General features: G+C 33.0%; 1 protein-coding gene across 1 annotated transcript in view; it reads left to right on the forward strand.

The window, feature by feature from the left end:
- The first annotated feature begins 13,185 nt into the window (after positions 1–13,185).
- LOC105222285 (thioredoxin-2) overlaps positions 13,186–14,599 on the forward strand; it is a 33,818-nt gene continuing 32,404 nt past the window's right edge. The window contains exon 1 of the mRNA XM_049446256.1: positions 13,186–13,424. Coding sequence (XP_049302213.1) covers positions 13,401–13,424 — 24 coding nt within the window. The 5' untranslated portion in view covers positions 13,186–13,400. The remainder of the gene's footprint in view (positions 13,425–14,599) is intronic.

Consider the following 14,599-nt stretch of genomic DNA (forward strand, 5'->3'; position numbering starts at 1 on the left):
CTAGCACTGAATTCTATTTTACATGTTTTAATGTTAGAGTATGTGTTTTTACATTTAATTATTTCATTTTCTATTACTAATTTTCCATCGCTTTGACTTATAGATTTAGCTTCATATAGTATACATATATCTTTAATTACAGGGTATTTAATATATGTATATTACAATTATTTCATTATTCTGTACCATTTTAAATTTAGATGCGGCAATTACATCTGTGATTGTAAAATTATTGTGTTCATGACTTACAATATCTGTAATTTCTGTTATATTAAATATTGTTGGGTTAAGAATTCCGATTTTTCCTAATAAAATAGTTTGGAAAGTATTTTCTAGATCTGTTAGTATTAATTTATTTCTGTGTTGCATTATGTTAATTAAGGTTGAACTATTCTCTATTTTACTGACAATAAAGGGGTATTCTCTTGCTCTTGCAAAACCCGGTGCACGGTGCAAGCATTGTAAATTTACAAAGGCACAATAACAAACACACGCAGAAAAATATTTGCAAGGGCTGTGAAATATGTTAGACCAAAACCCGTGTATATTTGCGTGCAATGTCACGCAAAAATAAAATTGCAACCCTGTTGTAGTTGCCATTTTACATAAAGACATATTACGTCGTTAAATTGTTGAGAAAGGTAAATTTTAATTAGATTTTATAATTTTTATTTAAATTATAAAGTTTTGTTACAGTTTTTTTTGTTAAAAATGTATGCAGAAGGTGCGCCAATTCACAATAGCCATGCACAATAGTCATTTACAATAAATTGACTGAATCAGTCGCTCATATAACACTAGCTTCTGCAATGGGTGCTCTCGTGCCCTTGTATATTTCGGTGTAGTATTTTTGCAATCTGCAATCTTGCAAGAGCAAGAGAATACCACTTATTTGTTAGTTGTGTAACTACCTCAAATAATTTTTAATTTGTAGTAAACTGTCTATTGTTATTTTCTATGAGTTCAGATAATTTCGCGTTTATTCGTACAATATCGTCATGGTCTGGTGTTCCCGAAATTTATTTCCGTATTGTACCGAGTTCATTTATACCTCTTTTCGATTTTCTCCCCGTCGTAATTTCTAATTGTGATATCAGTCGTTCTATTTGGTCCATTTCTAAGTCCGTGTTGAATTTATTATAATAAACTGTGTTTCCCGTATCACTAGTCTTGATTTTTATAAAGTTTGAGCTATGTGATTCCTTAATTAGTTTTGTTTTTGTGTCATATAGAATTTCTTTATAATATGCCAAATTTGTTATGTGAAATATGTCTCCCCAGTCAGTGTAAGTCGCGGCTGGTCCAATTTCTATTAGGACATAATCGTCTCTCGTATAGTCAGTAATTTCGCATTGCGTGAATGGTATCAAAAAGATAATTATCGATGTAATAATCATTTTCTGGAATTAATTTTATAATTTTATATTATCTTTTTGAACTATTCTTGACTTGCTATATATTTTTACAGTATTACCTAAATCTTCTTTTACCCTTTGTTTTTTGTATTTTGGTTGTAACTTATTTCTTTCTCCTATTATTTTTTCATATATAACGTCATTCTTTTTATATGTTTTTATTATTCTATTCTTATTATTTCTTTCTATAATTTTTTCCTGTGCATTGCTTAGCTTTAATGGTATTTCATTGCGTGTGATTTTATTGAGATATATATCTATAGGTTTTTTATCAGTTACGGAATGGATTGATTTATTGTATTGTTGTGCAGCCCTGTAGATACTTTCTAAATCGCTAATTAAATGGTATTCCTGTTGGATACAACGTGTTAGTTCTCCATTTGCGGTACTATGTTTCGGGGTGCAATAATAAACTTCAATGTTCATTCTCTGCATTAAAGATTTGAATTGAATTGAAGAGAAACCTGGTTCATTATCGCAGGTAATGTGTTTTGTCTCGGAAAACTTTGAAGTATGTTGAGGACCTTTTGATCTACGTCTATTCTGTCATCTATGTGTTTGATTATTAAGTATTTGGAATAAGCGTCTACTGCTGTTAAGACTTTAATTTCTGTACAAAAAATATGTCTATATGAATTTGTTCTCCTTCCCTTTCTGGTATAGGAGCTTCACCGATTGGCATTCTTTGAGGGTGGCGATTGTATTTGTTTTTGTTACATATGTCACAATTTCGAACATATTCCTTAAATTGTTTGGTCATGTCGGGCCAATAATATAATTTACGTATTTCTTTTAAGTTTTCTCTAAAATTTCTATGTTCGTTTGTGTGTTTCCTCGACAATCATGTTTTGATCTTCTGTGTTAGTTATGTCCGTTGGGAAGTTTTTAGTATAAAGAAATTTAATATTGAATGTTTCTAATAATTTGGATTTTATTTCGTACAAATCTTCTACGGTGCAATGTATACCTGTAACCACATTTGGTTTCAAAAATTCTTTAAGTATATTTATCAAATTGTCAACTGTATCATAATCTATAATGTGCCGTGTTTTTCCGAAATTTGTAATTGATTCATGTATTGTGAATCTAGCTTTACTCAGTAATATCTGTATTTATATTGTCACTACTTTCTGCTGAATGTTGAGTGCTGTTACTTGAAATGTCTGATATATTGTGTAAGTATTGTCGTGAAATAGCGTCTGCTACAACGTTAGTTTTTCCCGGTTTGTATATGATTTTTGGAGAATATTTTTCGATTAATACATGCCATCGCTTCATTTTAGCATTAGGATTACGGGTAGAAACTGCAAATGTTAAAGGTTGATGATCCGTGTGGATTTCTAGGTTTGTAACGCCATAAAGGTAATTCCTTAAAGTATTCAAAGCAAATACGATAGCATATAACTCTTTTTCATTTGTTGCATAATTTATCTTCTTGGGACAGAACTCCTCCGACTGCAACATTTCATGCGTCAGTAGTTAAAATAAATTTTTTTGTATAGTCTGGTTGTGCCAGTTCAATTTGGTTTGCTAATAGATTTTTGAGTTTTTCACATGCAATAACTGCTTCTTGGTCTAAATCCAGTTTTACTTTCTTTGACATATGTTGGGAAATTCTTCCATTTTCTCCTGACAAGTATCTGGTTAAGGGTTTTGCTATTAAAGCATAGTCTTGAATAAATTTCCTATAGTATCCTGTAATTCCTAAAAAACTTCGTAATTGTCTCAAAGTAGATGGAATAGGGAAGTGTTTAATGCACTCAATTTTTTTGGGTCTGTTTTAATAATTCCTTGGGCAACCATATATCATAAAAACTCGACTTCGGTTTCATAAAATTTTGATTTTTCTAAAGATATTTTCATATTGGCATCCTTAAGTGTTTTGACTATTACCTGTAAGTGTTCTCTATGTTCTTCTATATTATTTGAATAGATTATTATGTCATCGATATATACATGACAAAACTTTCCTACATAATTGCGTAATATATTATCCATCGCTCTTTGAAATATGCTAGGGGCATTCCTTAATCCGAAAGGTAGTCTTAAATATTCATATTTGCCATTGTTGACACTAAAAGCTGTTTTTTCTATATCTTTTTCCTGCATTGTAATTTGATGGAAACCTGACTCTAAATCTAGAGTAGAGAAGTATTTTGCTGTTCCTAAATTTGCTAATATAACATTTGTGTCTGGGATAGGGTATTTATCGGGAACTGTATTTTAATTAATTAATTAATTTTCTTATAATCTATAACTAGCCTAAGTTTTGGTGTACCATTTTCATTTATCCCTTTCTTTGGTACAACCCATATTGGTGAATTATAGGGGCTTTTACTTGGGTATTATACCATTATCTAATAGATTCTTTATTTCATTGTTTACAAAAGTATTAACGGACAAGGGGTATGGGTATTGTTTACTCCATATGGGAGTTTCAACAATTGTGCATATTTCAGCTTTAACGTCCGTTCTAAAGGGTAAATTTGTATTTATATTTGAATGATTTTTTTCGATTTCATTCTTTGTTTCTGTTTTCAAATATTCAAGATTTCCATTTTTTAAATTATTATAAGCGGTATTATTCTTCGCTGGCTTTCTTTGATCTTTTTGTCCCAGACTAGTACTTAAATTACATAATTGCTGGCATAATTCACCAGCGGGCGCCATAGGAGCATTTGAGCTTCCCAAGCTAGTATTAAAATTTCCATTATTATTTGCAATATAAATTTTTTCCGTTTTGTTATTATATTTTAATATTTCGTTCTTTAAATCTATTGCAACTCCTGCTTTTTTCAAAATATTAAGCCCTATTAGCATATCTGCTTCTAAATTTTCTATTACGTAAAATCTCTGTATCGTATTGAAGATAATTACATCACTATAATCTTCAACAGTGGTGAATCCGTTAATTGCTTTTACTCTTTTAATTATATCTAAATTATCTCTATATAAAAAAGTGTTTGGTTTGCAATAGCAACAAGTGGCTCCTGTGTCAATTAGGACTTTTAGTTTTCTTCCTGTTACTCCGCAGTACCTATAAATGTATGGGAGTCCCGTCTTCAGCCTAAAAAAGCTTGTTCTTGAATATTATTTATGCGTTGAATTTTAGATGGAGGTTGTGGTGTTCTTTTATGTTCTTCAAAATTCCGTTTGGCGTATGTTTGTTCATGTTGAGTTTGTTTGTGGATACTGGAATCCACGTCCATTGGTTCAGGTTGGTTTCTTTAGTATCCTTGATTAAATCTTTGTACGTATAGCTGGTTATTTTTGTTCTGGAATCCTTGGTTATATCTTTGTGCATATTGTTGGTTATTTTTGTTTACTTGAGGGAATCTTAAATTGTTATGGAACTGGTTATTTGTGAAGTTTAGAGGAGATGTTCAAGGATTATGAACTTGCAATTTTACTGGGTTCGGCTGAGCCTGACTCCTACTGAGTTGAAAAGCAAAATTTGCTCTCATATTGTTTGAATTTAATTCTAGAGCTTTCGCCAACTAACGTATGCTTCAGGTCTTCCTGCAAACTCCGGTAAGGATTTTATTACCTCTAATGATTCGTTGCATCTAACATTTGCGTCAATAGTCTGTACTGTGTATTCTGTTATATTATCTCTCGTCGTTAATTGAGTTATTTGATTTTTCAAAAGTTCTATCTCATTCTGTAGCGAAATTGTATTCATTTTTATTAATTCTGAAATAATTTCTGCTGTGAGCATTCCTGTGGTATTGCTTGCTACACTCATTTTTCTAAATTTTTCTGTAATTTTATCCAGTTTCACTAATATAACTATGATACATTCACTCAAATTTTTCTCAAAGGATTTGTGTCAATCGTCTGTCGTATTCTAACAATTAAGTATGTGTATTCTTATTAAAGTCTTATATATATATTATATACTGTATTATATTATGTTATATATATATTTTACTTATGCTGTTCTTAAAAATAAGCTTACGAGTATCTCCTTTTCTGTGGTTGTCGTTGCTATTACCGCTGTTCTGCTGTAGTTGCTTCTGCCGTTGTTGCTGCCACTGCTGCCGCTCCGCTGTAGTTGTTTCTGTTGTTGTTGTTGCTATTGTTGTTGTTCTTTATACGCAATGTTTTTTATTATTATTTATTTTCAAAATTTTTATAAAAAAATTTTTAATTTATTTTTTTTTAAGTTTATTTTAGTTTATAAAAGTTTTAATTTGTTTTATTTTCTTTTCTCCCTTTCCTTTTATGGGATATTTGATTAAAATTTTTTTACACTTTTTTCTCCCTTTTATGGGATATTCGATTTATAAGTTTGTTTCCGTTACTTTTGTTGATTCGGGTAGCCTTATGGAAACTTGGAGGTTTATATTATTTTTTTGTTTATGGACTCACACTTTCTACATGGACATCCGTGTCCTTTTAGTGGAGTCGAACCACGATGTTTTCTTTCAAGCACCGAACGTGTCCTTTTAGTGGAGTCGAACCACACTTTGATGAAGGATATTTTTGTGCGGGTCCTTGCTCGGGCGCCAATTAATTTTTTATTTACTTTATTGGTTTTTTTTTTAAAGTAACTTATAACTCTCGCTTATAACTTATAGCGAGAGCGCTTATAACTTATAATTCATAACTGCCCTATTTATCTCTTAATTTTAGTTCTTATAGTATTATAATGCTGATCATGCAAGAAGGATGGCTGTGGCATTTCTTGTTGCGTGATCAAGTTCTTCTTGTAATTGTATTCCAATAGATTTTATGACAACTTTGCAAATTGGCTATTGTTGATTTTAATATTCTTTGTTTACGTTAATTCTATTTGTTATGATAGGCGGTTGGCTTGATCCTATGGGGGAATGTGGTGTCGACTTACATCACATATGTGTCTACTAGAGATGAATGGGATAGGGGTTTTTAGTTTCTAAGCTTAAAGCATTTCATGACAATAATCTTTTCCACTTCCACAACAAAATGCTACCCCTTCGAAATATCGCTGTAGCGGTCTGCGGCAAAAAACATTCCTTGGACGATTGTGCTATGACATCTATAAAATTTGGCAGGAAACTAAATATTACGACGTGCACACAACAGTTGGTAGCCAGTTTTACAGCAAAATGCAGAACAACATTTGGCCAACTGGATCCTGTTCAAGAAATTGATGACGGCCTGGTCATTATAAACGAACACACTGCAACTGTAACACATGACAACGCTACTGTTTTACTAAAAAAAGGTACTTACCCAGTAACGTTTTCGAGTGAATCTAGCGTTAATGGAACGATCTACACAAATTGCAACGACATCCCAATGAGAGTAGCCCGACATCCTTGAACCACTCAAATATATATAACTGGGCACGACGATATAATGAGTTTATCTTACTTGCAACACCGCACTCTAAAAAATCGCCAACTAATGGTCCATTTAAACAATGGTTACAAGACAGGATGCGCAACAACTTTGACCCTAATAACAGTAACTGTCATTGCCGTGTCTCTGATCCTCATAGCCTCCGCTAAAAACAGAGAAGGCAGGCCGCAGTAGTAAGAGTAGTGCAAAACATCATCCAGCCGCCAACAAGAGGGTCCGCGGACGTACACCATTTAGGAGAAGAGGAGTTATCATAAGAATGTTTAATAGTCTAATATTACGACAAAGTTGCAGAGTCAGCAGAAGTTATCATAAGAATGTTTACAAAGTTCAATGTTACGGCAAAAGTTGCGCTTGGCCCGAGACAGCAGCTGGCAGTGGATGGCTTCAGGGAGTGTAGTTTGCTGATTTTGAGTCTAGAATATAGTTAGTATTAAGCTGGTAGTCACGCACATGTGTGTCGTGTGTGGCCCCTTTTAGGGTGGATAGCTCTTGTTCAATTAGGTACGTTGGTCGTTTGTCGGAATTTGTGAATTTCAGTCTTGCTATAATTGCCTCAAAATTTAATACTGTGCTGAATGATGATAATAGCGCATCGGCGGCACCGCAGATTTTATTCATGATGTTAGTCACAGCTTGATAATGCCGTGAGCCACCATCATGACCCTTAAATATTTCGTATGCGTTATGTGCCGCCTCCCGCCAGGAAACATAATAATCAGATTGTCCTACTACTCTACCACTAGAGATAATTTTTATTTGTTCGAATCTAATCACCACTGGTTCTTTTGACAAACTTCCTTTTCTAGTTTTTCCTCAAATTCAATTCTCTGAACCCCCAATGCCGCACTAACATCTGCATTCACTATCTAAGTTAGGCTTGATTCGTTCATTTCAATTTTTTCTTTTATTCTTTCTGATAAGTTAATATTCTCAAAGTTGGAAACTAGTACACAGAGGTCTGATATGGGTTCAATAGGACAATCAAACATGGAATGAAAAAATAAAAAGCACCAAATATTCACACTCTAAACTTTACACTTAGTTAGTACGTTTAATTTCTTTATTCACCAATAATTTGTATACCGGGCAACCACACAATTCTATATCAATTAACGAATAATGAGTTTCTCGAGTTGTAATAATAGGTTTACATAAATGCCGCATTTTCGTTGGCGGATGTGAAATAACATGTTTGACATCTTCCTCTAGATCAGTGAAGCGCTTTACCTAGCCCGCGGGCGGCCGACTTTATTGCTCTCTCACAGATTCGCTCACATGTATTAGTTAAGCGCTCTCTATACATTGTGGAAAATTAATGTGCATTTGAAAATCACTTGATCAACGACTGTTGACTGCTACGCATGTAATTTGTATGTGCGCGCTGATTAACAATTTTGCTATGTTTAATATTGAGTGGGAAAACAAGTTTTTGTTTTCCGAAAACTTTTTCGGTAATGCTGAGTGTTTAGTTTGTAAACACATAACTAAACGAAATAGGGAGTACTATGTTAAAAGGCATTAGAGCGGAAACCATTCTATTTATGAATCGGTAACGGGCAGTTCTAGAGAATTATTTATATGCCAACTAAAAAAACCGTTTTATGAGCAATTCATTAACGATTCATTGGGGGAAAACTCAAGCGTTCGTTATGCTCAACGAAAGGCTAGTTTTGCTGTTGCTTTAGAGCTGACAAAGCAGGGAAGACCATTCGAGGACGGAGTTTTTTTTAAAGATATGTGTCAAAAGGTTTTTCAATGTTTCAGTACTATAGTTCAGGAAGTTTTCGCTTTATCACGGACAACTATAACTCGACGCACTGCAGTAATAGGCCGTCATATTTATAATATGACTATGCGAAGGGTGCAAGAAAGCAAGTATTTTTCCATATGTATTGACGAGAGTACAGATATATCCGATGTGAACCAATTAATTATTTATGTAAAAACGGTAGATGAAAACTTCGATACAAAAGTGGACTTGCTTTCGGTTGCATCTATGCATGGCCATGTGACTGGTAACATATAAAGTTCGTATGGTTCGTATAAAGTTTTGCGGCTCCGAACTAGATTTATAGCGGGATTCTGTAACCAGTCTCTAGTCTCTATTTGAGACATTTTGAGGCAAAGTCTCAATTTGAGACTAGTTACTATTCACTAAACAGTCTCTACCGTTAGTCTCAAAATATAGAGACCTGGTAGTTAGCAGGTCACAAAACTAAAAAAGAGCTCTTGTCTGCCATTTTGAATATACTGAATAGAGATCATCATAGATATTAATCGATTGTCGTTTCTTTTTTATTTTGTAAGCATCTCAAAAACGAAAAGATGAAAAATAAATCAATTTTACATAAATTTCGTAAATATTATGAAACAAAGTCAACATATATTTTTATTTTTTATTGATAATTATGTTTTTTTGGCTATGCTATAGGAAATTTAATATTTGTTATCGACATATTTATTTTCATTCAAGTGTAAAAACATCTCTGAATAATGAAATGTAATATATTTTGTGACTGTCACTTACAGAATAGCAAAATCATCTCAAGTCTCAAAAATTGTCTCTAACTCAAAATCTCAAATTTAGAGACCTGAGACTGTCTCACGTTACAGAATCGCACGGTTAGATAAGTTGGTTCAAAACCATCAAAATATTGATTTTTAGTTTTTTGATACAGCCGTTTAGGTGAAAACTTCAACATAAATCCAATACCTAAAATTTTTTGAATTTTAATTTCTTTTTGACACGTGAATTGTCTTTATTTTTGTAATTGATAAGAACTTAATAAGGAATTTCATTAATTTCACAATTTTGTAAAAGTTGTCGAATCACTTTCAAATTTTTTTTGTATTAATTAATACTAAAGTTTTGTATTTTTTTTGGGTGTAGCAACAAGCTCTCTCATACACCAACACAAGCACACAGTTTGGTAGTGTGCGTTTGGGCATCACTGCTCTAGATAAAGGTTCGGTTGTAGGCATGGATAAATTGATACGAAACGCTGTCAAAGTCCGCATTTTTTATAACATTTGCCAATGATGCCACTATGGAAGAAATGTGTTAGGGAATTTTTAGTAAATGTTTTTGGAGTTTGTAATTTCCACACCACCGCTGAGGTATACAAAAGGCGCGTTACCGAAGTTAGTTTTGGGTGCTCGGTTCCCCTATAGGCCTATATCACCCATATAGGTACAAAATAAAATCACAACATTTATTAGTATTTACGATACTTTCTACTAGTATTACATTTATTTGTACTTATAATTTATAATTATAGTAATATTTACATCTACTACGCTACTCCAAACAACATATTAAATTGGATCTATTAAATATTACAATACTATTTACTAAATTACATTACATTTCGCAAGTATGATATTGTTACAAAAGTAGTATTAAGTTGAACAATGGCTGTAGGTATATGGAATAGAATTTGTCTTGTTGTAGACATCTGGCGCCGCGGCTGTCTGCTTGACGAAACAATAGACATCTGGCGCGGCAGCCGTCTGCTTGTCTACTTAAACAATTGCTGAGTCTGGCGCCACGGCTGTCTGCTTGTCTAAACAATAGCTGCATTTGGCGCCGTATAGCATTATATTCTTGTAATTTCCAGACCAGAGAGCTGCATTGAGTATGATCGATCCGGTTTGATTAGCCTCGCTCAAAACGGTCACAACTCAGCACAGCGGTTCGCAACAAAATTGTATGATGATTGGAAATGATTGTACAGAAAAAGACGATCAAGTCCAACGATGCACGAAAACTCAGACATCGATCAAGTTGCGTTTGAATTGATTGTGATTAGACCAATCAGATCGAGAATTGGCCTGAGAATATGTATATACATACATAGTTTGTATGTACATATTTGTGTGTTTTAACAGAAACAAGTTGCGATGCTTAAAATTAACAAAAACATTACTGCATATATTTCTCCATTTTTAACGTTTAAAACTAAAATTCAATTAATGCTTAAAATTAATAAACAATGGTAATGCTTAGGGAACACAAATTTCTAATTTTAATCACTTCTTCATTGAGATCCACAAAAACTTAAAATTAAAAAATGGTTTATTTTTTGGTTTCAATCTTAATCGCTAAAACTTTTATAAAATGAATTTAAAAAAATAAGCTTTCAACTGCACATGGTCCGAGCCTATTTCTTTTTCAGTTATAATATTTCAAGCTAAAGAAAAAAACGCTCAGCGACTGCGCTGCTGGCAGGAACCAACCGGTATGACCAAACGGTATGATTGTGATCGATCGGAATGCAAGCAGCATTCTCGAACATTCTTTGCTGCTCACACAATGCTTTCGATCGAGAAAAATCATGACGAAACAAGCAACAGTGATTGAAACTGATTGTTCGCTTCGAGCACGCTCGCTTACGATCATTCATTTTTGTTGAAGCAAAGTTTTCCGTCACAAAAAATCTGAGTCAATGATCGGGTATGATTGAAAAAATTGTGATCGTTGCAGCTCTCTGTTCCAGACACAATATTCTAGAAGAACACGTCGGCATCAGCGAGAAATGCGTGGCTATATAAGCCGTGGCAGCGCCAACGTAATCAATCAGTGCTAAGAGTAAACTGTTATAGTGTAGACGAGTTGTAAAATAAAGAGTTGTTGAATTGAATTAAACAGCTTTTGGTTTTATTTGTCAATCCAGAGATTCGAACCCAGTTAAGTAAAACTAGAGAGTAAATTCGTAACAATATATTTTTTATCATGCAATAAATTGCATCTAAAACAATATCAAAATAGGCACAATTTAGGAAAAAATATTTCTAAATTTCACTAAATAACTATATTTTTCTACTAAATAAAATTATTTACGAACCTGGATCCATCCTTCTCCTTGTTGGGGAAATTGAAAAACCGTCGCGCTCCTACGCATCCAGCCACACACTTATTTTTAGTTCTCGGCATTTTCCTATAATACGTTAGGAAAACATAATATATTTATATACATGTATTTACGATGGCTTTAGTAATACACTTACCAACTTTATTTTTAGTAAAAACACTTATACACTGTATTTTTAATAAAAAAAACACTATTTTCACAACACACTTACTTATGTATTCCACAATGAAAAATAACGAACTGATTTTGTCAGTTATTTTTAATGGGATTTTGTCTGGCAGTTCATTGTTTTGTTTGTCTCCTAATTCGTAGCCCATGAACTTTCAGTATTGCCATACCAAACCGTGAGATCATGGGCTCTCTCAGAAAGCGAAGAGAGGAGTTTCGGATCAATTTATCCATGGTTGTAGGTTCTCTTTTACTAGTTGAAATGGATTTCTAGCAGATTTCATTAAACATTTTCGATTAAATAAAACTTTTGTTCATGACCCACGTTGGGCGCCAATTATAAAAAAATTACTTGATTTTTGGGTTTACTTCATTTATTTCAAATGGAGTACTAGCTTAATACTAACTATATTCTAGATTAAAATTCAGCAAATTACACTCTCTGATGCCATCCGCAGCCAGCTGCACTGCAGTTTCCTCGGGCTCGGGCTACGCGCCACTTTTACCGTAACATTGAACTTTGTAAACATTCTTATGATCAGGCCACACGCACTTTGTCGTAACATTAGACTGTTAAACATTCTTATGGTAACTTATGCAAAGTCGGTTTCGCATAGCAAATAAGCGAATCTGTAAGCGTTAATTCCTTTACATTGGAATTATAATTTTTTTCTCATTTAACATTGAAATTGGGCGAGTACCCTTACGACATTTGAATCGTCGTGTGATGTACGTTTTGTTGTTCGTTTGTGGCAAAATGTCAATATTCCAAAAAAGATATCAAGTTTCTTCATGTGTAATAGTAGTCTGACCAAGAATTTCGGGAACAAAATACTTCGAGTTTGAACCGCAGTAGTAACTTTTTCTAATTTTTTTATATCGGAAAAGGTGGCAATATTGTTTATGTGCTTCAAGTGCTGAACACAATGACTGCGACAGACTGCAGCAGCACGACAGTGAACTGAAAATGGCGTTGTGAATTCTGCTACATGAACATTTGTGAGAAGGCAGAAACATAACAATGGCAGGCATGTACACAAGACAACACACAATTCGTTGTGGCCATACTAATACCTTTCACTTCAATAAAATTTTAATATTATGTTCAAAGTGAAATTTTTTATGCAAAAAATAAGTAAATAGGTAAATATTTTTGTTTTAAATTATCAATTGTTATTACAAATGATATAATAGAGCTATTTTATGCTTTTATTTGTAAAATAACGTCAAGTTTGTTAGAGCTGTGAATAATTTTACATCTTACATATTAGTGGCATCACCACTCTTCCCCATCTCTCTACCTTTAATTCCACTGACAACTCTACTGTCGTTGGCAAATACAATATATTGAAGTCAGCGAGAGCGGCAACTGTCGGCCTGCAGTTGTGTAGTCGTGCAGCTGTCAAAATAGCTGTGTACATAAGAACGTGTGTATTTTAATATTTGACAGATGCAATCTGACGCGGTCATTGTGTTCAGCATATCATTGAACTATTAAGTATTGATGTTATTTGTTCATTGCTGTTTGGTTAACCATTGGAGCTGAGTTGTAAAGTGAAGTTATTCTAATTACTGCACAAAAAATCTCTAATTTGTAATGCCGCATTTAATACAAGATTCCGTAAGTAAATTATATTTGGCTATGCATTTTGATATTGTTTGTGTTCAGTATTTTAAGTACAGTATTCCTATGGTAGGACTTTAAATAATGCAAAATTATTTTAATTACGAAAAATATTATTTGTATTAAAAAAGATTACGATGTCACATTTTGTAAAAGATTCCGTAAGAGAAATATAATTTGCGTTTGTATTATTTTATAGCAAATGTGCTGTATGTTGTGTACTTTTTAACCTTTCACATGATCGGGTAGATATGACATCATCCTTTCTTGAAGTTTTGTAAAACTTGTTTAAATATACATATGTATGTACATAAATATCGTACATATATAAATGAATATTCCAAAGAATTGGCGTGACGAAAAATAAATTTTGTAAACATAATTCTAAGTTTTATAAACAGCGACGTGTTGTATAAATTATTTATTTATGTAGCTGTCAATTAGAACTTATACATTATTACAATGATTTTGTGACGTTTGAATTCATAAAAAAACATAACATAAGAATACTCTGCAATGTACTACCAATTTTTCTATTAGTTCCCTTAAAATTTTTTTAATGTAAAAGATTCTATTTTTGTTTTGTTTTCTTCAGCACTTAATGAGATTGACCACTTTGAATTGGAATTTGCCTTCTGTCAAACTCATGATGTTATTGTATAATTAAAATTTTACTAGTCCACTAGTCCACTAAAGAGAATATGTTGGTTTAACAAGATTAGATTAGATCAAATTAGATGTATGCAAGTCGACCTTTGGTTTATTGTGCGTCCATTCTCTGCATAACCTCATTATACCTAAGCGCTCAACGTAATTGAGATGACGTGGTCCCTTTGCAGATACATGATTTTGAGGTTTTGACTCATAATTCTTTCAATTGCAGGACAATTAAGTAGAAATATCGTATACATCGAAGAACTGGCAGCACTTTGTAGCCTTAAGTCGTCTTTACATTATGCATTCATTTTAATCTACAAATGTTAGTACACATCACACAAGAAGTGTACTCACAACAAGGAAGTCATTTATACATACATATAAACAGATAGCCAGGCGGCTTAGAAATCACTAAAATCGGGTCGAATTTAAATACCGTCCCAGGATTTCGGGAATAAAATGCGAATGTTCGGATAGAGGACGTTCTCCAGATAAGGAATATAATACATAAAGTT

This window comes from Bactrocera dorsalis, chromosome 1 (genome assembly GCF_023373825.1).
Source record: "Bactrocera dorsalis isolate Fly_Bdor chromosome 1, ASM2337382v1, whole genome shotgun sequence".
Classification (NCBI taxonomy): Eukaryota; Metazoa; Arthropoda; class Insecta; order Diptera; family Tephritidae; genus Bactrocera; species Bactrocera dorsalis.